Source organism: Anarhichas minor, unplaced genomic scaffold (assembly GCF_050575085.1).
Source record: "Anarhichas minor isolate MPS153535 unplaced genomic scaffold, ASM5057508v1 ptg000029l, whole genome shotgun sequence".
Classification (NCBI taxonomy): Eukaryota; Metazoa; Chordata; class Actinopteri; order Perciformes; family Anarhichadidae; genus Anarhichas; species Anarhichas minor.
This window is the reverse complement of record NW_027466475.1, coordinates 763,004-788,859: the sequence shown is the minus strand read 5'-3', so window position 1 is coordinate 788,859 and position 25,856 is coordinate 763,004. Positions and strand designations below refer to the sequence as shown.

Here is a 25,856-nt window from a genome sequence, read left to right as displayed (position 1 = left end):
ATTGCTCTGCTAAATATTTACGAATCACCTACATGACGTCGAACGAAGTTTTTTGGGTTACATAAAATAAATAAAACCATGACGAAAATGCATTTGCTTTTCTGAAATATTAGGGCGGTTATAGGCACTATTATCATGTAATATTAGTTCTTCTTTAAACACAGTTATATTTCTTAGATCCTTGATGCTGCTGCTGATTGGTCTGCTTTGCAACTGCTTTGCAACAACACTGCAGTTTCATACAGAAGTTATAAATTGCTATACAAAGTTATTACAGAAGACAGGCAAATAACAACTAACTCCAATCTCCCAAATTTTAGATATCATTTGTTTTCACATTCATCATCTAGTTAAAAATAGTACGTGTTTGATTGATAAAACAAACAACTTTCTTTATTCATTTTTAGCAGTTTTCTCTCTTCATGAGCCGTTATTTCAGTCTGTAATAAGAATAATATAGTTAGGGAGTGGAGGAGGAGAGTGTCTTTCAGCAATAAACACATTTTAATTGTCACATTTTAGGCTGAAAATCTCTGTGCATTGGGTAGAAATGTAGTTTGATGTAAGATATATTTACATAATTTCCACTTTGTCTAGAACAATTTGTATGATAAATCCTTTCTACAAAGCATTAAATATTCTAATCATAAACTGGCTTCTTGAATAATGCATTTGCAATGCAATTTACAATAAATGCAGATGCAAATAATTATGAAAATAAAGAAAAACACTGGCTGCCATTAAAAACGGTATATTTACACACCGCACTTTGACTAATCTGAGCACAGTACAAGTACAGAACCCAAACCCGCAAACTCCCTTAAATATTAAATAAATGGAAAGAAGGTAAACACGACACAAGCTTGAAGCAGCAGATTGAGAAAGAGACAAACATGAAGAACAGACAGAGACAAAGAGAGGAAGCAAGCTTTGTGCTACTGTGCCTCTCCCTGCCTGCCATCCTTGCCCAGTTATTAATGACCTGTGACTGGAGGGTGGGTGCAAGCAGTGAGCCCATCAGCCTGCACTTCTCTGCAATAATCTGCATCCCACTGCCATATTCTTCATTAAGCACCAGCTGACAAGACCCATATCTCACTCTAAATTGGGCCTTCCAGATCCATTATGGCCCGTATGTGGCCACAGCCAAAAGTCTTGATCAGATGCTGGATGGTAACTCTGGACGATACATAGGAGAAAACAACGGCGTGTAGTGTGGAGCAAACAACAGAGATACCGCTTTTGATATTCAACCAAAAACTTTTGCTATTCACTTGTGTAAATATTTTTAGAAAAGCCAAGTCGCACCAGGGGGGTGCACGCCGGATGAATTGCTGCAATCAATATGAGTTTACGTTCGTTCCTCCCCCTCTCTCCTCTTTTCTGATTGCTCGCTGTCCCTGCCCGTTGCAATAGACGGGCTGAAGGTAAATTGGCGTCAGCAATCAGCATCCATCAAGCTCCACTGTAATACTCAATTTTGCGTTTGCCACTGATTTCACCCGCAGAGGGAGGGATATCATTTTAGAGGACAATATAGCCCCATGTGTGTTTTTTTTTTGTCCATTTAAAAAGAGATAAATGCAGAATGGATTCGGTCGTTGTAGGCAGAGGGAAATGTGAAGGAGAGGGTCAGCTATTATCGCTAATGCTAGCCAGAAAGCACAATGCACCTGATTGACTTTGATCAAGCTATAGACTCTGGCACAAGTCCAATATTCTTCATTCACTTAACTTGATTCAATGAATTGCGTCTAATGAAATGTACGCAGAGATGACAGAAATACATCCAGGAATCCATATGTGTGCACCCAGCGGATCATCCGGTCTTCACTTTCACCAGCTGCACTCACAGGAATAGCAGCCGCGATAACGCTGTTCAGCGATACCTCTGTGATTGTTGACGGCGGTTAAACAAGCTGTGAGCTCTAATGTTCGGCGTTCGCTGTGCTGAGCCAGGTGGAGGCCGAGCGTTGGTCGAGATGGCGAGCGAGCCAGCAGCGGCGCACCTGCCGCTAATTAACCTCTGCCCATACATGTGTGTTTCAATGGAAGCTGACGGGAGAGGGGTGTCGGTAGCAAACTGGCAACGCCCTGCTGTGCACCTGGAACCTGGAAAGGCTGGGTGTAAATGACGCCGCCACTTTAAATAGCCTGCCAAACAGGAAACATGTTCCCTCTCAGCAGCCCAAAGAGAGCACACTTTTTCGTCACAGGTTAAAGTTTGAGCCACAATGAAAGGGAAATGGAAAGAACACCTGCTGTGAGTATGAAATCTCTGTTGGCAACAGTCCCACATCACCGTGTCTGCCTGCAGAGAAGTCAGTTTGTCATGCGGCAAGCAACAACTTCAGGCACTGTGTGACACTTGGGGCTCAGGCAGAGCTTTCCCGAGAATCTACTGCCACAGCAATATTTTAGCCCGTAGGCTACGCTTCCCTAGCTCTCGAGTGCAACTAAAACAATAACAATCTTATTGCTTGCGTATCCATTGCTCGGTCTGAGGACATGAACCGCCATGGTTACACTTGCCTTTTCAACTTGACTTTTGTGATCAGATCGGAACTCAGCCGCCTCTGCTTACGTGTGTCCACGCTTGACAATGAGCTGCCTGATCGGACATAATTGGATATATTTCATGATCAAAGGAGAGGCTGTAAATTGTTGGATAAACACATTAGTCCGTCACAATAAAAGTCCCACGTTACTTTTCTCTGCGTAGTTTTTTGATCGAAGAATAGCTTTTAATGCTGAAACTCACTCTTAATTTCCTATAAATTCCCATCAAGAAAAGTCCCCCCGTTATTTTGTTATTTAAATGCTTTGATTTTGAAGCACCACAATCAAGAAATGTTGGGTTTTCATGAGCAGTACGCCTTTGCTCTCGCTCTAGAGAGGAACTCCTGTGTGGGGGGGAAGATGATGAGAGACTATTGATTGATAAATTGTCCGGATTGCGCCCACATGCTGTCTCCACCTCACTGAGATTCGAAATCAATGCGAGTCAGTCCACCTCGGCATGCGGTCGGGCTGATCAGATCCAAACGCAAGAAAGATCCGATCGTGGAGCACACAGACTTGATTGGTAACACGTCCTGGCATGATTGGAAGACAAAAGTGGCATTGAAAAGACAAGTAAGAGGAACAGCAGCAACAGTGAGTGATCCGTCTGTTTGTGTCTACTAGCATTTTTGAGCAGAGCAACTGCAGCAATGAAAGCTCTGTGCATGTGTCTGGTACACCAGTGTTAACAAGCACTTCTGCATTTCACCGGCCAGATATATGAAGGTCCACCCTACAGACTTTGGAATTGGTTCTGCTATGCAGGTTTTCTTTTAACTCTATAATTGTTTCCACCCTGCAGCTGAACCAGGGAGATTAGCCTAAGTCTCTAGTTGAGCAAAGTGTTTAGAGACTGTCCTGTAAATCCACGGCAGACCATTTGCAAAGTCACATTGCAGCCAACAAAGCTCAGAACCCCACAAGGACACCTCAGACACCAGAATGAGACATTTCTCAGAGGCAGCTGCCTTGGTCCCGTCTGCCCTGCTCCTGATTCATTTCCTGTCTGTCTTCTCATGACCCTTTACCTCCAGCCTTTCTCTCTCTGGTAAATGTGTGCATCAGCTGTGCTGCTCTCAGCAGGGCCTCAGTCTCAGATGGGTCTTTTGACTGCTATCACATGTAAGTTATGCCAAGGCAACTTAAACTCTCAACTGCTAGCTCAAGGTATTGTCAGTAATTGCAATAGGTCCACTTGATTAAACTTGTCTCGCAGTTATGGTGTCATAAATTAATGTGGTGGTTAATTCTTGGTGCCATGCCAATGTGAAGTGAGAGACTTACCATACCATTAGAAAATGAACTTCCTATTCCTATTAAATTCCTGTGTTAATTATTTTACACATCAGGTTTCAATCTTGAAACAAAGTTCACTGTAACAAATTTCGTTGACATGAACGGAGAGAAATTACCCTAATGTAAGTAATAAACGCACTAAGTAGCTCCTGTATTGACTCTGGCTGTTGAGTGTGTGGTTTTCATACATGAAGGCGCAGGGCGAATTTTCTCTGTGCTTTTATTTAAATTTGCACTTGCAATCTGTGTGTAATTATCGTCTGATTTACTACAGTTCAACAGCAGCTCGTAGATTACGTTACCAATTGTTATCCAGTGCAGCGTCTTCCATGCAAGCACAAACAAGCACACACGGTCTATTAATGTGTAAGGCGGATTATTTTCGTCTGGTTTCAAAAGAGACCTGCTGTCAAAGAGAGTCATCTTTTGTTGTTTTTAATGGCTAGTGTAGTGAATGTTGCCATTTCCTTCACCCTGGACACGCCAATTAAACTAAACACAGGCTGTGCCTCTGCAGCTAGAGCTTCATACAATGCAAGCAATGTTATTTCTACATTATAAAGAACAAAATACACAATCTTGATCCAGGATTTAAAGGTTTCAATCTGCTCCTGGTGATTGTTAGGCTTTAAAGAGACACACATCTTTCACATCTTAGACCCCCTCTGGCTTTGCTATTGCAAGACGCAGACCTGACAGTTCTTTATCCGTATCCTAGTAGGTTGGATTTGCCTTGCCACAATAAGTCAGTGTGATAAAGACAGCTGATACCACAGCTGATGCCAGAGACGTCAAGTACTTCTGAGCGTTAATCCGGCTCTTTTACTCCCAGTCTTTCAGATGGTGTGAATGCAACAAGATGTCTCCGGAGATGTTGCTTTTCCCCTCCCAACGCTGTGTGGGAATGTCAGGATGGAGACGCAACCGTGCAGAAACAAAATTGCAAAAAAAATGTAGAGCACAGAAACAACACACACCCTGGCATACACACAAACATGCCCTTAAAGAAATGTGAGAAAACTAAACCAAGGACATTTGGTATGCAAGCTCTGTTGCTGCAACTGCACAGCTTCCTCTTTACCTCTATTCAGCTACACCTCATACTATGTGTGCTGTTTTAAATTGAAAAAAAATATATATATGGATGCGTTTAAAAAGGTATGACAAATTTCTCTTTTTATGAACAAGTAAGATACTTAAAGGACCAACTGAATAATTCTCTCACTCCTCCCTTTCTAAGAGTCGGAAAACTACGGTGGCCTTCAGGTAACGTAGAAACGTCGAAGGCCTTCTCTAAAGCCGGTTTTTGGTTTGTCCGCTCTGGGCTACTGTTGAAACATGGTGGTGCAACATGGAGAACTCTGTGAAGAGGACCCGCTTCTTATTTAGATATGAAGGGCTCATTCTAAGTTACAGGTGATTATACACTGATGAAGACCAATGAGTTACACATATTGTACTCCATCCCTGCCAATAAATGCCCCTGAATCCTACACACAGTTTAAATCCCCGATCTGTAAGACGTTACAGGTTTTTATGTAGAATTCAAAGTATATCTCTTGCCTCCACAAGGCTCTCCATAGGGAGACAGCTGAGCCAGCGCCTAGCAGCTAACGGTGCTAACAGCACCAGCAGTGCAAACAACGACAACAGTGCTTACGGAGCTAACAGTGATTACCTGGGGAGACCGAAGTGTGGGCGCTAAACTTCTGCAACGACAGCTGGGACGGCATTATTAGCGGTAACCGCCATCTGAGCGCAGTGCTATTGTGCACATGCATGAAAATGCACACACAGCCTGCCAAACTACATAAACAAAGCACAGAGATGCTCAGAGTTCAGCACACACAGAGGGAGAGAGACTTTATCCGCTATATCTTATAGCAAATAGTTGTTTTCTGCTATATTAATGCTCTAAATCCCATAGAACTTTTAAAACCATGTTTCAAGGCTACATCTCTGTGGATTGTCTGAGATTCCATAAATGTTCATGTGGACTCCCTGTATGTACAGTACACTATATCTGCTTGATGTAACACTTGGAGCTTTTATTGATGTCTTTGCACTTTGCTCATCTAGTTTGCAGTTTGTTCGCAAACACCCACATCGTGTTTTCTCACAACCTTGCTTAATGAAACATATAGATAGCGCTACATGAATAGATCTGCGTCTGATGTTTTATAGATTCCTAAAGGGCCTTCTGGTCTGCGTCAAATACAGAGCATCACCCCTGAAGCTCATAGGTCGTGTTTTGCTCTTTCGCCCAAGGACACGTCCTACTGTGCTCATTCATAACACGGATCTCCTTGAACTGAATAATTCTATTGTGAGCATCATCTAAAAGCTCAAGCAGGAATGGAAGTATTTGCATTGTGAATAAACAAAACGTATCACTTGCTCAGTGGAACCTTGATGACTTGCATCGCCCTTGACTCAACAGCTGGCCTATGACATTTTATGCTTCCTTTATATCTTATGGATAGAAACATGCAACACAACGTGAAACGCCTTGTATTCTAGGAGAAATTGGACTTGCATTATTACTGCAGTGTTATCATCTGCGGTGCACACAGGCATGAAATCAGATCTCATAAAGATAGCGTGAATTAAATTTGTCTTCAGATTTAAATCTCTAAATCCCTCTCTCTGTGACTATGGGGTGTGATATGATGCATGTCCTGTACTGCAGGTGAAAGTATGCTGATTTTGACTCTGCCTCTCGGTGTCATTAAACCAGACCGTCTCGGCTCCGAGGCATTCGGTTCAGAAGGGTAGAATGTATTTTCTCAATTTGTGACCGAGGCAATAATTGCAGACGGGCTGAATAGATGATGAAAGTAGTAAAGAATGAGATTGAGGTCGGGCAGAAAACTATTCAAAGAGAATAGATTTAGAGTCTAGTCTATGTTAGCTCCTGAATACTGCATAATTCTGTGAAAGTTCCTCAGAATGGGTAGTGCCAATCAGCAACCTCCCAGATTGAACAACAAAAGATGTCTCGACAACAAAAGCAGCTTCAATTCCGTTTCTTCTGCAATAAAAAAGATTTGACATACTGTATGTAAGGATGGCAACAAAGAACCTTTCCTGCTCTTTGACAGATTCAGTGGAAACCTAAAAAAATCTCAAACACATCCCATCAAGCGAGGAAGGTGACGAACTCTTTGAGCCTTGAGATTGTGTTCTGGTTGGAAGTAAGATTTTACACAAGTTTTAAAATCTTTATGAATCTGCTTAGGTTTGACTAGCTCACATCAATTTGACACCACCAGAGTGAGGCATTACATTTTAGGCCTCTATCATGTAAGTTCGTGAAATAGTCACGAAATGCAATCTATTGCTTTTGTGTGCATGGACACAAATTGTCTTTTTTTACCCTGTGTTGCGCAGGACAAAAACAATGTGAAAGGAAAGCCAATTAAGATCACTTTTCATAGTAGACACAAATGAAATGCAGCAACTTGACGATGCAATGGTCTGACAAAGTGACCAAGATATTATTTCATATCGAGAATAAACACTTTTGATGGGCGGATCCAACCAGCAGAATACTTTCAACCACGAGACCGGTGCTCGACACTGTGCGTCCCAAGATGTTGTGGTTTTGTTGCCTAAACCTAAAAAAAACCTGCCGCTTTGTAACATAATGCTGTCCCCAAAAAGGAACGGACAGTTTGTGTCCCTGTACATGAAACTTTACTTTACTTTCGTGACTATTTCACGAACTGCCGTGAGATTGTATTGTAAATCTTCCAAGCTGTTCATCCAATGTTTTGACCTTCACACTTCTGTATTTGTGTAGCGAAGACCTTGTAGGTGAAAACATTGTAACGATAAAAGATATTTTAGAAGCTTGTAACATTGAGCTTGTGAACAACCTCTCCTTTTTCCTTTGAATGCCGTTTTTTTGTCCTGCACCTGTACCCAAGTGGGGTTGGATGTGCACACTATCCACTTTCTTTGCCTTAAAACCTACTTATATAAAGACCAAAAGTGCTAAGGGTGCTGCTCATTTGATATTTCAGTCTCGGTACACCTGGTTTGAGCAGCGTGGTCCAGCGAAATCAATGAAATCTTTGGATTTCTCTTTTAAAAGCTGAAACAGCTGTTCTGACTGGTCAGTAAATCAATCACCAGTCTCCATTAGTCTATAAATAACTAACCCCATAACATTCAATTCTCCCTCTTTCTCCACCTTGCACAACTTTAAGGTTGTTCATACTCTGTGTTGGCTTGTTCCAACTCTATAATGGAGCTATGTGATATTTACACTGAATGAAATATTCAAGCCCAAGACTTAGTATTTTTCATGGATTCCATCAAGTGGCAACATGCTAGATGTTTTGTGCATCATTTCACACACATTTATCCTGATATATTTGGTATCTATGGAGACTTTGGGATCTGAACTAGACTTTGAAATGATGTTCTGTTAGTTTGGAAAGCTGCACAGCATGAGTTTCAAAGTGGCCTGTCGGTTTTTCACTGCTTTTCAAGGATCAAATTGATTTATTAGTCAAGCAAAGACGAGACAAGAATTTGCTGCTTTTCTCTGTTTTATTTCATTGTGAAATTGAATTCTTTGTAGTCTGGACCTTGAATCAGAACTTGCTTTTTGATGTGATTAATCCATTAATTCATTAGCTGCTGCCCTATTGTTCCTTTCTTCTTTTTGACTTAAATGCTTTATGTAAACCCTGTCTGGCATTTATTCATGTATTGCATTTTATTATTGATATTCAAGCCTTTTACTTAATATTATGATTCTGTTATTCTGTCGTCTGGCTTGTTTAAATTATAGAGCAGTACTCTTTATTTTGTCCAGGGAACAAAAATGTCTCTCTCTCTCTCTCTGCCTTGCCTTGTATCGCCCTCTCACTCTGTTTGTATTGCCATTGGACTCATGACTCTCTTCCTGTCCTCTGGGACCCTGAGACAGTGTGATAGCCCGACTCTTAAGATGTGTCCACGTTCATCTATCCCCTCTACTCCTCACTCTCGCCCTTCCCTCCCTTCCGTCGAGGCCGCAGCGTGCCAGAGGTCCTCGGCAGCGTTTGTCTGCCCTGCTGGTGAACCTTTTTAGCTGGCACAATTCAAGCCTCGGTCCATCTGAGGGCTGTGCCACTTTGTCTTAGGAGACGAGTTGGACAGAGAACTGTAGGATAGGGAGAAGGGATGAGGTCTGACGCTTGGACAAGATGTGTGTCGAGGAAAGGATGGCACGTAGGAGGTTAGCAAAAGACAGATGGGGGCGAGAGGGGGCCTTCTGGAGGGAAATTTGGAAAGGGGAACAAGGATGTCAACACAGAGGCAAGCTCGAGCAGGAGACACAAAGGTATCCCAGGAAATTAGGATTTGATGAGCTGCGAGCAGAGGAGTCAAGGAGAGTGATGCTGTGACAAGATTATCTGAGGGGGTGAGAAAAGAAGAGGGAGGCCACAATCTCCCTCTCTTCTTTTCCAACTTTGCACTTACCAACTTTTTGAAGCAGCAAGAATAAAAAAAAGGAGGAAAGAAAAAGGTAGTGTTACTGAAAAAATGAAGTCCATAGTCTATACAACATTGTGTTTTGTAGTGGAGAACAGAAACATTCATTTGATAGAAATAAAGAAGGCAGTCGAGAGAAGGATGGAAGCCAGTGGGAAGAATAACCTGAAAGTAGGCCAATCAATTGTTAATATCAGAAAAATGAATAGGATAGAGATTTGGGAGAGAGTTAGAGAATGTTTCTAAGAATAGATGAAAAAAAGATCAGGAATGAATCAGTGAAAGTGGTGTGAGCTAAAGCTGAAACAAGCAGAGAGCTTTAGTGTTAGGGGGTCAGCTGGGATGGTAAAAAGTAATGACTTGGTAACTCCCAGCAATATCATATTAATGGAGTCGCTGATTAATAGATTAACAATCAATAACTAACTTTGGCGAGAAAACCAATTTGATGTAATAGTGAAGATTTGTTAGGGATCAATTTTGTTTCTTGATGTTGAAATTCAACTCTCTTCACCCCTGGAGTTGCAGGGAAAGTTGCTGAGCCTTTAAGGTGCAACAGTTCCGAGAGCTTCTTTTAATAACACAGAGAATGCCAGGACATGCAACCGTATAGTTTGGATTCATTATGAGAAAATGGGTCCTTGGGTACGGACCAACGTGATCTTACAGAAATACGTGAAATGACCATGTCCTCTTAACAGTGTATTACGTAGCGGTGACAAATGATGTAGGTTTAATCAACAAAAGTAACGTTAAGTTATGGGCCCAATAATATGGTTAGGCTTAGAATAAGTACGTAAATTAAGTAAAATACGTAAACATTTCACAAATGTCAATCTCAAAACTTGAGTTGACAACAAACAAACTGGGATCAGGAGCAAAACATGTCACTGGATTGTGGCTCCCCTTGACTGAGCTCTTTGACTAATCATAGAGAAATGATAAGACAATGGGCCAGTTGGTCTAATGTTTAAGGCTTCTTCACAATGATCAATTGAACAATTAAAGTAGCAACGCATTCAGCAACTGTTTCCGCCTGACATTTGACAAATGGTCTTAGTGATGAGGAATGCAACGGTTCTTAGCTATAGCAATGTGTTCAGGTCAGTAGGTTTGGTGTACAAACACAGCGATGGGTGTCACTTCACTAAACACCAATGTTGTTCTAACAAGGACAATTACCCCAATACTTGCTTGGAATTAAAAACCTCATTACGGAGACTTAATTAATGATCTGGAAAGTAAAGGATATTAACATAGAGCAAGTGATAACAGTGTTGTTGCATTTGCCACATTTCATCTACATGTCTCATTTATGGCACATTCTCCTTTGCAATCAAGTAGGGCATACTCATAATGAGAAATTAAAATTTCACAATATTACCACAGAGAGGGTTTTTTTTCTTTGACATTGGACAATTATGAGGCAAAAATCCCTGAAGGCAGAGTGATGTCCTTTTATGGTAAATGGTGCTATTACAGCATGCACCTTGTTGGTTGAAAAGTCACAGATAAGCTATTGTACTGCCCCACTGTTAGTGCCCCACTGACAAGGTCGCATATTTTTTGGAATGAGCTGAGAGGAATGGGGGAAATTAATATGGCATAGATAGCGAGCTGTAAAGACAGAAGTTAGGGCAATTTGTGTTCTTCCCTCAGCTGTATGACATTGAGAGGACCATGTATTTGGAGGATAAAGACATGGGAGAAGTGACATTAGCCTGAGCAGCAGAGGGTATTTGAGAAAAGGGAATAGAAGAGAAAATGAGTCGGTAATATGAGCACAAATTACAAGGAAGAGCAGAATATAAAAGACAGAATAGCGAAAGGTAGAAATGCAGTAAACACATGAATTATTGTTACTTAAAAGACAGAAGATTGTTTTGGAGAAGTTATTTTAAATGGTCATGGAAGCTGTGGTATTTCACAGTTTTTCGCTCTCTTGCAATGTATTCAATGTTTTAATCTGCATAAAATGAAGGAATTCAGTTAAAGCCACTTTCAGAAGTTTTTTTCAGCAGTTTTGCTTCACTGTTGTATCAATGCATGTATTAGCATTGTTTCTCAAATTTCCACCAAAAAACCTGCAGCATTGATGTGGCTTCTGAGGACCTGCATCAAAACCCACTGAAACAAGATCTACATAATGAGCACGAAGAATTGAATGTGCTGTATGACTCGTGACAAGAGAAGAGAAGAATCTATGACTGCATTGCTGCTGCAATGACTAACTGCATTTCTGAAGAAATACCATAGAGGCATATTTCAAGGGGAATATGCAATAAGGGTCACAGCCAAGATTTTAGATGTGTTATATTTCAGAAGCAATACCATATGCATATTTCAAGGGTAATATGCAATACGGGCCACAGCTTTTTAGATGTACTATACCCTAAGAGTTAATGTCCTGCTACTTTTCTATTTGATTATTTTGATTGATTTGTGACCTTTGAACCCACCCGTCCCCACACACCCAACATTATTATACAACACTCTGCCTTGTGGGGATGTTTGCAAATGGTCCAATGGTTGGTCTTGGTGTACATTCATGAAGATTTGATTCCCCTTCATGCTTTATTTATGTGGCTCAATACTCCAGTTGAACCTCATCAGAATGATTTAAGATACATGACCCTCTCAGTTTCCCTCATGTTTACTTTTATCAATCACATTTGATGTCATGGTTTAATGATAGATGTTGGTACACTGAGAACATTGAAGTAGAATATGTGGAAACTTACTTGGGTCAGACAGGATCGAGTCCGTCTTGGGCAGAAACTGGTCACAGCGGATTCCCTGGTAGCCTTCTCGACACCTGGTGGTGAAAAGAGAGAGAGAGCAATAAACCATCAGTCACTACAACAGAAGTGGGTATGCTCCTAAATTATTACCCAATTTGTTGGAGGCCCGTCCAGGAAAGTGTTATAAACAGTAATATGTGAGACTTGCATGTCACTGTTGCCCCAATGTTGCATAGCAAGGTCGTTTGTAACTCTGACAACACATTGAGTAGTTGGCTTCATCTTCCCTATTATTTTCATTAATCAGATCCAAAGGCCATATTTTGTTTGATTATTTGAGGTAAACCAACACGGCAAGTGTGGGGGGGGGGGGGGGGGGGGGGGGGAGGATCTGAAGGTAACTGTAGTTCTGATGGCCAACCAATCAGAGACATTCCTGCCACTGTTTACGTGGAGATAATCTCTTAATTGGGTGTTTGCATTTATTCACGTGATTAGATTTGCTTCTCGTGCTGGACTGTCTGTCATGATTTCACTATTGCAGGACACCACTGAATAATGCTCATCATAAGGGGTTCAGAACAAGTCACGTGACTACTTGCGACTCACACGACAAAATGTCAACTTTTAGTTTCCCGCAGGACACAAAAAAAGGGCTCTTGGACAAAAGTCCTTTGTTTGTTCGACCCATTCACTTCCCCTCCCGTCCGGTCTGTGTGGACTATCTCAAGCTGGACTATCTCTGCTATGTCATTTGCTCTGAGCAGGAAATAATAAAGCGGATGGGTTTATATTGGAGTAAATTGTAAAGCCTGGTGCGTCGGTATCAGGCAGCGAGGGGCGAAGTGAGTTGGGAGTGAGACCAGGTTGAGAAGGATAGGGAATTCCGACTGAAAAATACCAGCATATACCCTGAACTGCACCACTGACTACAACTGATGTAAATCCAAAAGATGCATGAAAAGCACCTTCTCATGTTTTGAGACAAATGCAGGTAAGGTCCAGTCCTTGTGGAAATGAGCCGGATTGCAAACAAGTGTAAAGTAAGGCAAACTGACTGGAATAAATGAATAGAGAGGTGATTTTTAAGGGTTGAAACCTGCAATATGAGAGAACTTTCTCGAAGAAGACATCTGTCTTTTCAGCAAAAAGCACAAATTGAGGCTGCAGCAGAAAAGGAGCATCCAATCCCTATTAGGTGAGACCTTATAACCTTTGTGTGTTTGTTTTGCTGAATGAGTTTCAAGTTCCTTGCTTGGTGGCATGAAATCTTCCCAGAAAAAGACAAATGTAGAACTTTCTCCTAAAACAGGCAAGGAGTAACAACTGTGTTAAGATGGAGCTGAACTTGCCAGTGACGATGAGTCTGCTGTCGATTTTCTTTTCCCTTTTTCTCTTAACCCCTACAAGCCACCAAGAGGAAGCAATTCTGATGAAGAGTGCTCAATTAATTGAAGACACATTCCGTGGTTTCTGGGTAGTCCTCAAACCTTCAAGACATCTCAACTTATGAATTTGATTGGCGCATTTTTGAGAGTGCCAGTCAGGCAATGATCATTAAGCGGCTAATGAATTCTGAAATGTTCTCGGGCCGCTCTTCAGAAAATGTCACAGGAAAAGGCTGTGCATTGCGAGTATGTGTTTTTAATTAATTTCAGCTCAATAACTGCATCCTTATCAACATATAGAAGTAAATGTGTTTTACAGTGCTAGCATGGAGACTAAAATTCCAGTATGCGGTGTAAAGCCTAATTGGGTGTCTCAGTTGGTTTGGATATTAATCTTTGCCTCTGGCTATTTGTACCTCACTTGCTGTTCTGTTTCTCTCTGTCCCTCTTGAGGAAAGTCTCACATATAGAAACTTCAGAAAAGTAGTTTGTGCTACCTCTCTAAATGTGACCCTACTATATCTATTCAATCTATCATTTGATCACTTTCTTAATTATTTTTCTCATTTCCTCCCGTTCCCCACTGTGGATTTGTTTCATTGACACTCCTGCAGTTAATCTACATCTGCTCTGACAAGCTGACAGCAGAGCAAATATGCATGCCCCAGCGGCCCCAGCCTTTTGAAGCACCCAACTGAGAGAACATCTACGTCCACCCAGACAAAACACCGGAGCTGTACATATAGAGATCAAGCTTACAAAAGAATGCAGTGTGACATATCAAAGATTTTGCTCCGTGCAGAGTGTAGCCTCTTTATGTCTCTGATCTACGGTGAGCGATTTTCAATTATTATGTGAGCTGCAGGAGGCGGGGAAAGACGCACTCGACTGTGCATGCCGGTGGTTTGCTTAAATAGCATCGTCACTGTTGGGAGGGAGAAGGGGGAACACACGAGGAGACGTCTGGTGAGAACAGACTCTGTGACATTGATGCTGAGTCTAAACAAAAAAAACACAAATAAAATGTTATGGTGCCATTGAATTGAATCTCTCTGAAATTACATGTATACTGTATTACTTATATGTATAAAACTACATTTCTGTGTGCTTTCTGCAGCTTGACTAGCACTGCAGGTGGATATAAATTAACATGCAGTGGTAAACTGACATTAGTCCATCACTGCAGTTTCTTAAACTGTAGATCTTGAAGCCAACTGACTGATTTCTGTTAAAAAATGTAAAGAAACTTTGGTTGTCACAGTAACCCGGGGGCATACTTTCTGTTTGTCAAGTATGTGGTTTCGCAAAACACCCCATCTGTTTCCTTACTATATGTATGGGGGCTTCTCATAATCACGTTCATCACACTACATAGCCTTGAAGACAGACAGTAATGATGTTAACCACGCTGTTAAGGAGGCCTCGACCATCTCATCATTCGTCAAGGCGTCCGTATTTGCCGCCTGTCTTCCAAGTTTGTTATTCTCAGCTTTTACTGTTGCAAAATGTGATGCCAAATATGTGTTGTGTGGGAGCAGGGGAACAAAACAAACACCAGAAAACACAGCCGCCTTAGTTTAAAGACACGATTCAAATACAAAACTCCAGCCAAAGTGGTTTGAATGTTGCTGTTTGGTGTCCAGACTTCAGCTCCTTAATCAGATGCTGCAAGGTCTGACATGTCAGCAGGTCACTTAAAACACAGGTGGACTTTTTCTCCGTGCTAAATTGGTTAACATCCCTCCATGCCGTTATGACCTAAACTGACTAAACCTTGACAGGAGGCAACCTTTGTCACACCAAGTCAAGGCGCAGAAGATAATTAAAAGAATAGAGGCTTAACATGGTGACACTGTCTGTGAGTCATGCTCATTAGGGGGAGACTGTGGAAGTGGGCATACGTGATCAGAGTGTGCCAAAAAAAACAATACTGCGAATACTGCGAAACAGCATACAACTATGCACATCTGCATGTGCACATGCCTCTTGAAGAGTGGCCGTAAGCGCCACAAAAACATATGTAATTTCCTACTTTATCATGTCTAAGACTGTCCGCTACATGAAGTTATTGTATCCCACAAACTCCCTTTTTTTGCCGATGCTGTTCCCAGCTGAGATCTAAACACATCAGTGTTGCTTCATAAAGCTCGGAGGAGGGAATCTAAGAGTGAATGAGAAACAGTCAGAGGGTATTGAAGGGTTGCATGCCTTCTAATTAGCACCATAGTCATTAATTAAAAGAAAACAGGAAGAGATTGCATGCATGTGTGTGTGTGTGTGTGTGTGTGTGTGTGTGTGCGTGTGTGTGAATCTCTCGCAAATGTACAAAGCAGCACCAAGAAAGGGATAAATATAAACATGCGCCTGGAGGATGATGAATTCCTGCAAAGGGAAGTGTGAAAACACATGCGCTGGTGCTCAAAGACACACATACATATGCAAAACAGAAAGGAACGTTCACATCCCATTTAAGTAGTTCAAGTTTTCCGTGTACTGTATGTGGGAGAACATGATATTTTATATGCTATTGTTTTTCCTGCGAGGCAAACTTAACACTCCTAAGGTGGAGGTGAATTTCTCTTTTTCACAACACTTACGCATTAACATTCACACTCTGAAGCTGCTCAGCATCACTCCAGTTGGGGTTAAAACTACTTTGCTCAAGGGCGCCTCAGGGATTGATCCTGCAATTGCAGGATTCTGAACTGTCTTTAGGCTGAAAATTATACATGCTGCAATCTCTCTAACTTTAAAAGTGCTGTTTGAAAGTTTGGTCAAATGCCTGGCTAAAGCTCCCACACTTAAATCTCCTAACTGCATTTGTAATACACATATCTGTAGGATGTCTTGATCTGGATGCATAAAAGGGACGGAATTACGTCAAGTCAGGCTGACAGAAATTCAATCAGTGGACACCGTCCTCATGCTAAATGTCAGAACAGACAATGGACAAGCCCTTTTATTTGCTATATTCGTCCAATCCAGAGAGACTGAAAACTGGCAAATGAAGATGGAGTTCTGAAATGTTCTTCTCTGTAACCAAATGGTTGTACTGATCTTCCTTGGTTGGTACAAGACAGGAAACATTCATCATGTCCACTGATTCCCCCCTCAGCTACTAAAGATGTGATCCAAATAAAACAAGGAGGCAATCTGCAGTGTCAAATCACCAAACGAAATATTAGAGATCCAAACAACTACTTCTCTCTCCTTGGCAGGGCGGCCATTTGGACCAATTTAATACCATGCAGCCACACAGCGGCGTGAGGCTCAATGGTCTATTAAAAGAAAATATGCCATAGTGCATTGGTCAGACTGTGACAGGTTGGTTCAATGATCTTCACATCGTTGGCCATTTTCTCAGCATGAAATTCATTTTTCGAGCAGAATGGTCGATACGCATCTGGTAAACCGGCCAACAAATAACAGGAAATAGCCGAGGAAAAGTGTTGTTTCTGTCATGGTTGGAGCCTGACCTTACAACAATCTGCTCAGAGGGTAGAAATCGCAGAGAAACAGCCACATACCTTTTAAATAAAAAAATGGTTCATGCCTCCCAATCTTCATTTGGAATCTATCAAAAGCCTGAAAACATTTTTTTTGCAATTTATACTTATCTTGCTAATCCATCATTGTTCTACTTGCCTCGGAGAGTGATTCATTCTTTTAAAAGCATGGAGCCATTTTTAAAAGCAACGCCATATCACTCACTAAAAGATGCAATATGATAAATTAGGGAACATTTCTTATACTGATACATATTGTCAGCAAAACAGAGATGCAGAAATGGCTCCACACAAGGGAAACGTTCACACGAGCTTTATAGCACTCGGTGTAAACATTCACAGCAAGACACTGAGCGAGTCAATTACCCAACAAGAGAATGTTAATTTAATGCGAAGGTTCCTTGATTTAGTAAGGCACTATCACTGGAACAGGTACTATTTCATTGTTTAATTTGTAATTAGGTTTTAAGCCAAGATAGAGTTTGTTACCGTGGATACTCAATGAAGTCATATCCTTTCATGTATCAAATCCTAATGTTATCCAATACGTCTGTTCGGCTTTAATGGCAACTTGCTGTTTGTTTAATCGGATCGGCAGACAACCAAATACAATTGACAGCCCTCACTTCAACGGAGGCCTGAGATGATTACTTTTTTACTTTGACGACCTTACATTTCACTCATTCCTCCCTTTCTTGATAGGAAAGAGAATTGAGATGAAAATATAACCTCGCTTGGGTATCAAGGGAGGTTTTTACTTTTGAAATAGCGCCATGTTCCCAGCCTGAGCGTTTGTTAGAGGCAGGTAGGGTGTGAAACTGTGTGTGTGCATTGCATGTGTTGTTGTGTATTTACAGTATGCCAATACGTCTTTGCATCTTTGCATTTCACACACAGACAAATGGAGAGAAAGCTCTCTTGGAATCAGTGAATAATATGCATATCCATGTGTTTGTGTGAGACAGGATCAAAACCAAACACTCATTCCAGTACAGCTCTACCCACATTCAGAATACACAAGAAAATAAATACAGAAGTAAAACTATAGTAGGGCTACCACAGTTAACTACACATAAATAAATGATAAGAAAACGAAGCCAGGAGCTTACATTAAAAAGATCTGTTTGACTGGTCTGCAGAGTTACGTTGGATTACCCTCAAGGTATGCCCAAACTAAAAGTCCTGTTTTCATAGTAATCCATGTCATCTGCTGGGTAACTGACAAAGACATGGAACTTGTCTGGATGTATGATTTAACACTGCTCAGGAGCAAACAGTGAAAAAGTATTTGGAGAACACAGTGATGCTGTGAAATTCTGTGACGGCTATGTTCTCCTGACTGGTATACAATGCCTTTTTTATTATCATTTTGGGGCCATTTTATGCCTTCATTAGATAGCCGGCAGCAAAAAGCGATGACAGGGAATGGCATGCAACTGGCTGTGCACAAACCATAGAGTGCAATTCAAGATCTGCACCTCAAGGCTTAGCCGACATGAACAGTTACCTGGCGGAGTAGACGGAGCAGCTTTAAGTGGGAGCTTCATTGTCCATGTTTCGTGCCTATAATTGCAGATTACCCCTTCTTGTTGTATGCAAGCAATGAATGTAGATGTCATATCGGAAGTGAGTATTTTTGGGTATAATGTTATGAGCTATAGTGAAAACAGCCCCACAACATTCATTACATGTCAGTATACAAGGACTTAGACAAAAAACATCCAAAAGATAATCTTATCTGACTTATTAGGTCACTGTGAACCCAGAATATTCATTCAAGACTGAATGACTTCTTGGAGCTCTCTGTCTGACAAACAAGAGGAACACATTTGCAGCTGAGGATGCTCTTATGTCCAATTATGGTTTAATTCCAGTTTAATTTCTGCAAATGGCCTCTATGGAGTTATAATTACTAAAGTAGCGTTTTAAGTGAAGAAGAACATGTTCCTTTTGCAGCAATTTTAAAGTTGGTGTCACGACCCGGCTCTTGAGCCATGACAAAACGGAAGACACACGGGTGGTTAGACGGAAAAGTTTGCATTTATTCTCAACAAAACAAAGACATGGTGCTGCAGGAACAGAGAGCGCTCCCGACTGCGGCAGGCAGGTCCTATATACCCCTGGGAGACTGGCCAGGTGCTCTCAATTGTACAGAGAGGCTCCGCCTACAAGGGACCTGCAAGACAGCACAGACAAGACAACAAGGGAACGCCCACAGCAGGCCCTGCTTAAAGCCAGAGGCCATCACAGTTGGTCAAACTGGATCTGCACTGTGAAGTTCTCTGGGTCTCTGCTCTGCTAAGGTGTAGGCAAAACTTTACCTTCAAAAATGGAAGGTACAACTTAAACCAACCTCAATGTTAAAGTTGAAATCACAGTCAGGTGTAAAGGCTAAAAAACCAACCCTCAAAAAGCCAATAATGGGTATTTTCCCAATTTTGTAAATCTAATTCTGAGCCAGTGACAAATACAGCTATTTGAATTCAATAACATCAATCTCCACGTTCACAGTCACCTCTAACATTTTTCTGCTCTTTTCTCTCTGGATGCTTCCAGTTGTCAAGCGCGACTGACTGCTGAGCTTCTCTCATTTTTAAATAAAACATGCCTCCCACTGAATGTTGCATGCATGCCATGGTGTTTGAATGCGTGCCCTTTCCTCCATCTCACCATGAGTGCCCTCCCTCAACCCTTTCAACAGAGGCAGGAAGTCACTCAATAATTCACATCTCCGCCTTGCCACTGATCCCACAATTAATACAAAAACACGTAACTTGCCTTGATGTATCAAATATTTTGTATTTGACATCAGTTCCCATTTTTTCCTTTGACTCCTCCACCACTACATATCCCCTACCCTATGTTGGGACAGCTGAGACAGTAGACAACCACATGGAGCCTAGAGAAGGACATTTGGCACCACATACATAACTAATTGTCTTCCACCCAACTAGTTTTTACACGTTTGACAGCCGAAAAGAAAATTAAACTGGATTTGTGCAAGCAACCCCTCTTGGGAATACAGGAAAAGTGCTGCATTCGTTCATCCAGCTTCTATCAAAAAGCCAGTCAGTCAGTCAGTCAGGTGCACCAGCCGGCAGAAACGAAGAGACACATGAGAGACAACAAACAAGAGAACTTCTGACCTCACTGGAAAATGACAGCATTGGATGTTTGTTCAAACTGCTTAAAAAAAAGCCGTCTGTTGTTACGTGAATAATGACAGAATCACAGCATTGTCATTGTTGTTTATGTTCAGAAGCGAAGGCATAGGTATAGTGACATTAAAAAACTCTGGATATGCGTATAAAGCAAAGAACTGCGATTTGCGCTTCATCTCCTATCAGCAGTTAGAGTTCAGTTCTTTTTTTAACACAAAGGTGATCTTTCCCCAATCGGAAAAGGGTTACTTCATCTAAACCGTATGATTGTACGTTGACTATCAAACATCAAAGCCTGTGAAAGGCTTGTGGCTTTCTCCTTCACCAAGGACAAAAGATGTAGTCTGTTTGGATTTTAAACAGTCAAGCCAGATTTATATTGTGTGTTAAGGGTTTACGGCACAGCTAGGAAGTCTATGCACGTAGCTGCTGCAGCTAACCTGACCCTCTTCAACAATGTAACTACACGTGACCCACGTGGAGACTGGCAAGAGCTGTAATTGGGCAGCACGGGCTGCTTGTGTTTTCACCTGCATGTTGCCAAAAACGACAAATTAAAAAGTAAAAACAAAATCCGAATCTACGTTGTCAGGGCCATAATCGTTAATGCCATAATCATTGCATTTCATTGCATTCTAGATTCTCCGGCTGCTTGGTAAAGTCCTGCCTGCACACTTCAGCTCTTCTCTCCAGCTCAGTAGAAGTCCTGTCATACTGTAGAAGACTATCATGTCACACTCTAAATACGTTCCTCTGTCTTATGCAGCGATCTTGATAGGGACTGGAAATACCATTAACGGTGAGATAACACTTAAATCCAAGCCCTTATCTCTTCTTCATTCTGCCCTCCTCTCCCCATGTTTCTCCCTGTCTTTGACTTTCTCTCCTTATGAATATTAACACTTTATCACTTGGACGACTTATCTCTGCTTCATAATTTGCTCACTCGAACTCACTTTGATTACACGGTCTGTTCTGGAAAACATATCTTCATTGCATCTGAAAGTTAAAGGTGGCGCTTCTTAGATCAATTAAATTAGCAGTTGCCGGCAACAAGTTTTTACCCACGAGGGAAAATGCTCACTGCAATTTGAGTGTTTATGGCTCCATCCTTTGGACAGATTGAGTCACGCAGAATAATGCTGATTTAAGAGGACATTGGGATAACATTTAATATATATTTTTTGTTTTATAAGTAATATTGAATACGGTTTAAATTCACTCTCTCATTCTCATTCATTGACGGTTATTCAACATTCTCAGGACATGTCAAACCTCTATATACACTCTTGCACTTGCCCCTGTACACAGAGCCTCGTCCATAATAAAATGGTTTTCCCAGTTTGGTTGTGGAAGAACTTGACTGGCCTGCACAGAGCCCTGACCTCAACCCCATCCAACTACTTTGGGGTGAATTGAAACACGGTTTCTAAGCCAGCTGTTATTGCCAAACATCCGTGACTGACCTCACTAATGTTTTTTTGGCTGAAAAGGAGCAACTCCTGCAGCCAGGTTCCAACATTTGGTGGAAAGCCTTTCAGGATGACTGCACGTTGTTATGGCCACAGATTAACCCTCACAGTTCTGGAATTACACATTTTCACAATCACAAACAGCGGCCTCCTGGGTGAAAGTCTCGTGTTTATCTGTCTCACATTCTGGACAAACCCGCCCTTTTTAAACGGCCAAGCTACAGTCAATAGTGCCGGCAATGGTTGCCGTTGAAAGGATTCAGAATCAGGCCTATACGTTGACGGGGGTACTGTCGGCAGTGGAAACACAGCATAGAGGAAAGCACCCGGGGCCAATAGTGTGAAGTCAATCAGAGCCGTACAACATAGTGGAAACACGGCTGTACAGAGGCTAAAAGGTGGCTTTTGCGTCGGAATCAGACGCAGAGATGCGTGACAAAGTGTCAGTATTTGACGCCTAGGCAATGAGACTGGGCCTGGATTCTACGTATTTATGGCCTTGTAATGTGTAAAGTCTGAAAAAACTGGTCATGATGATTAACAATTGTTCAGAACCGTTAGAATGAGTGTTTCACCCTCTGTTTTCATTGTTCTGCTCGATGTGTTGCAGTGGCCATTGGCATTTGAGATTGGGAAGAGTGGACTTGCCGAAATAGAGTACCACAGGGGTGGCAGCTTTATCACGTCATCATTTCAGCAAATATACCAAAGTACCCAAATGCCAGAGGATTTATGCAGGGCAGCGTGCAGCTTATTTTGAAAAACAATAGTCTCATGAACGTTTTGACCTTTGGATCAAATTAAGCAGCGGGAAAGTCCGTCAGGGTAATCAGATAATTAAACTCGCCCCATTTGGCTTCTGTTTCGGATTATGCTGTGTCCCTTCGGATTTTCTCGCTGTGAAAGTGTCACTTGCATGCTGCTGATTCCGTTAGAGGGCACAGCCAAGAAGGCATTTGGCAAGGATAATACTCCACAAAGGAATTTTAAGTTATAAACGTTCTAAACCCAAAAAACTGGCAGCCACTTCATCTCCCAGATGTTGATGCTGGGATTTAAACTCATGCATGTTAAATGTAATTTCACTGCTGGTACTATGTGCCATTGCTCATAGGAAACATCAGCAATGTTACTGAAGGCAGCTGCAAAGACTAAAGCTGCTATTAGATCAGAAGTAAATCCACCAGAAAATCTAAAGTGGAAGTGTTTGAAGGTGGGTGATCATATTCATTGACAATATATTTGCCATCACAGGGAGATTGGGAACACTGTTATTTATATATATATATATATATATATATAATACACCATTTTCCTTTGTGGCTCTTGTTGTAGTTTAAGTTGTTTAGAATTAACAGTGAATGTGTCTTTGCAATGCAATATGGAAATACTAAACAAATTGCTAACTTTTGTCTTGTTTGAACATTTCTTATTTTGCCATCAATCATTGGTAAAAATGATGTTCCGGTAAATGGATTATGTATCTGTTTCTTTGGCTTTTTTTCCTCCTTTGAAAGAAAGGAAAACAATATATATTTGTGTTTCACTATTTATTAATTTATTCAATAACAACAGGTAAGATGAAAACATGTTGGAGTTAGCAATAATGCAAATTTTCATACGTATACCCGAAACCTTAATTACACCTTAGTAAGTGAAACGATTTCATGACGCATACTTTCTATACTTTCTATCTCCCTTCTGTTTGGAACTAGGGAAAAGCTGTTTACACCGAGCACCTGCAAGCATCTCACACACACACACACACACACACACACACACACACACACACACACACACACACACACACACACACACACACACTGTGAGCTAATTATTTATAGAGGGAGAGAAATGTCCCACCTGAAACACAGGAAATGGCAAAGCCAATGCTCCCAACACAAAGCAGAAGCTGTGATGTTTGTAGGCGCAAAAAAACAGTTCCTGTCAGAAACAGGTGTGAGGAAAGATTTAAATTTGGACTTTCTTTTTTTAATTATCTGTCAAACATGTTGCTAAATCTGGTAAATCTGCACCCAAAATTCTTGAAAATATCAGACTATTTTCACGATGGAACTGTAACTTCTGGAAACAGCTCAATATCTGTTTATCTTTTATCCTGACAGTTGGTTTTGATTCTTTAACTTGTGGTTGTATCTTTTGTATTATGCAAGTTGGCCTGAGGAAATATTGTTGTGATGCATATAATCAATCATAAAAAAATATCTAAAAAAAGTATACAGTATAATGTGCCTGTTTGAAACAGCATTACCTCCGGGTTGTATGGAATAATTCCAGCTTAATCAAAACACAACCTGGGGCTACAGAGAGGGATTATTAACCCCCAGTGATGATTAAGGATTTGGCCTGAGAGATAGATGTCAAAATCCTGATAAAAACAGTTATTATCCCAACAAAAGTCCATCCAGTTTCTGAGATATCACACTTGACAGGTGTTCATTTCCCCTGTTGGCTTCAGTTGGAAATACAACAATGCTAAATATCTCAAACAGAAATTAAACCTTTAGACATTATAATTATAAAAATATCAATTATAGCGGCTTAAACAAAAAACAACAATGTCACAATATGAATACTAATATGTCAATTCAAATAATGTATGGATAATACCAAGGAGAGGAACATCTATTCTGGCAAATGGGATCTGAGAGGACAGATGATCACAGAAAGAAAACCTGGCACAGCAGGAGAGCGGGGAATTGGATTTGCATTCATTCACACCTAAAGCGATGACCTTTGGTGTTCTCCGCTGCTGCCCTCAGAGTGAACTCTCAATCAAAGCAGGATTGCTTTCATGGACACAGACATGTTTGATAAAAGTGTCAAGTGTATCCTCAGCAGGAAGAAGGGACTCAAAGGTATTTAACAAAAAGAAGGACTGAGATCCGGTATGGGGTCCTTTCTGAAACGAAGCCCGATGGCTCCATTGTGCTGCAGACAACTGAGTTATAGGAGCTGGAAAAAACACCTGACATACTGAAACTGTTTAAATGTATTTAAACAGAATAAAAGACAATGATTATAGCCTGATTCTACGTATCACTAGCGTGCTGAAATGGTGCCCTGTAGTGAAAAGCACTTCAAGCATTACCATCTGTCATAAAAGTTGAATTGCTATGTTTCTTGTCTCTGTTAAAGAAAGTCTTTGCCTTTTAGAGCTATTTGACAAAATACTGGAAGATCATTTACTGATAAAGAGCTGAGCAGATTTTTCCTTGCATTTTTGAATTTGGTGTTCAATTTAGACAACGTCTTACTGTTTCTCACATAGCAGTTTATCTTGAGTAATAAATAGAGATTCGAGACAAATGAATCAACACCATTTTAAGTACAGAAAACACATCATCGCTAACGTAACTTAACCTAAAGTAACTCAACCACACTTTGGGGGCCACCGGCCTCCTGTTTTCAATTCCTGTGTTCGCTTGACTCATCCACTTCTTATACTACTTGACAAGCTGAGTGTTGCATATTCACGTCTATGTCTTTACAATAGTACAGACTGCATGGCTTAAAATAACTCGCAAAAATCAAGAATGCCGTTGTTATTGCATGCTAAATGACTTTCAAATGATTGATTCATTGGTCAGACCGGGCTGTTTGTATAACTGTGATGTCATGTTTTGTACGTTCTGTATTGGACACATGTTAAAGTTACTACCAGGAACTTTTATCTGGTGTTGATTTTGGTGGTCCCGCGATAGTGTTTCCCAGCACCTTAGAAAACCTCATTTTACTGCAGCAGGGTCTGACAATCTGAAGCAGCGAGGCGAGGCGAGGCGAGGCGAGGCTCCGTCTTTGTCGTCTCCTTCTGAGTTTCGGGTGAACCTGCACGATTTCATCTGATTTTGCACGCAAGCTGACCCGGTGGCATCGATGATAAGCATTTACAATAACTAGAAATAGTCAATCTTCTGTAGGGCATATAGATGCATCATTATTCAATTGAGACTATTTCATAACCAGTTAAAAGCTCATCACAGTAATTTTAAGAGGCAATTGTAAAATGTTTCACAATACTTCATCAATCGTTTTGAAGAGAGAATAATTGAAATGTGTGCTTTGCAAAAAACTCTCATTTCAAGATGCAGGCAAGACTCTTGAGCACATGACACAAGAACTGGCTGTTTGTACTTCTGTCTGGACTCATTCTGCCCCTCAGACAGTATCTGTGATACACACAGATTTCTAATTTTGCTAAAATGGTGACTAAGTCAACTAG

At 41.1% G+C, this 25,856-nt stretch overlaps 1 protein-coding gene across 1 annotated transcript in view; it reads right to left on the bottom strand.

Annotated features, from left to right (window-relative positions):
• nrg3a (neuregulin 3a) overlaps positions 1–25,856 on the bottom strand; it is a 300,683-nt gene that overhangs the window by 44,788 nt on the left and 230,039 nt on the right. The window contains exons 3-4 of the mRNA XM_076104198.1: positions 12,087–12,160; positions 9,334–9,336 (exon numbers count right to left, since the gene is read on the bottom strand). Of these exons, the coding sequence (XP_075960313.1) occupies positions 9,334–9,336; positions 12,087–12,160 (77 nt within the window). The remainder of the gene's footprint in view (positions 1–9,333; positions 9,337–12,086; positions 12,161–25,856) is intronic.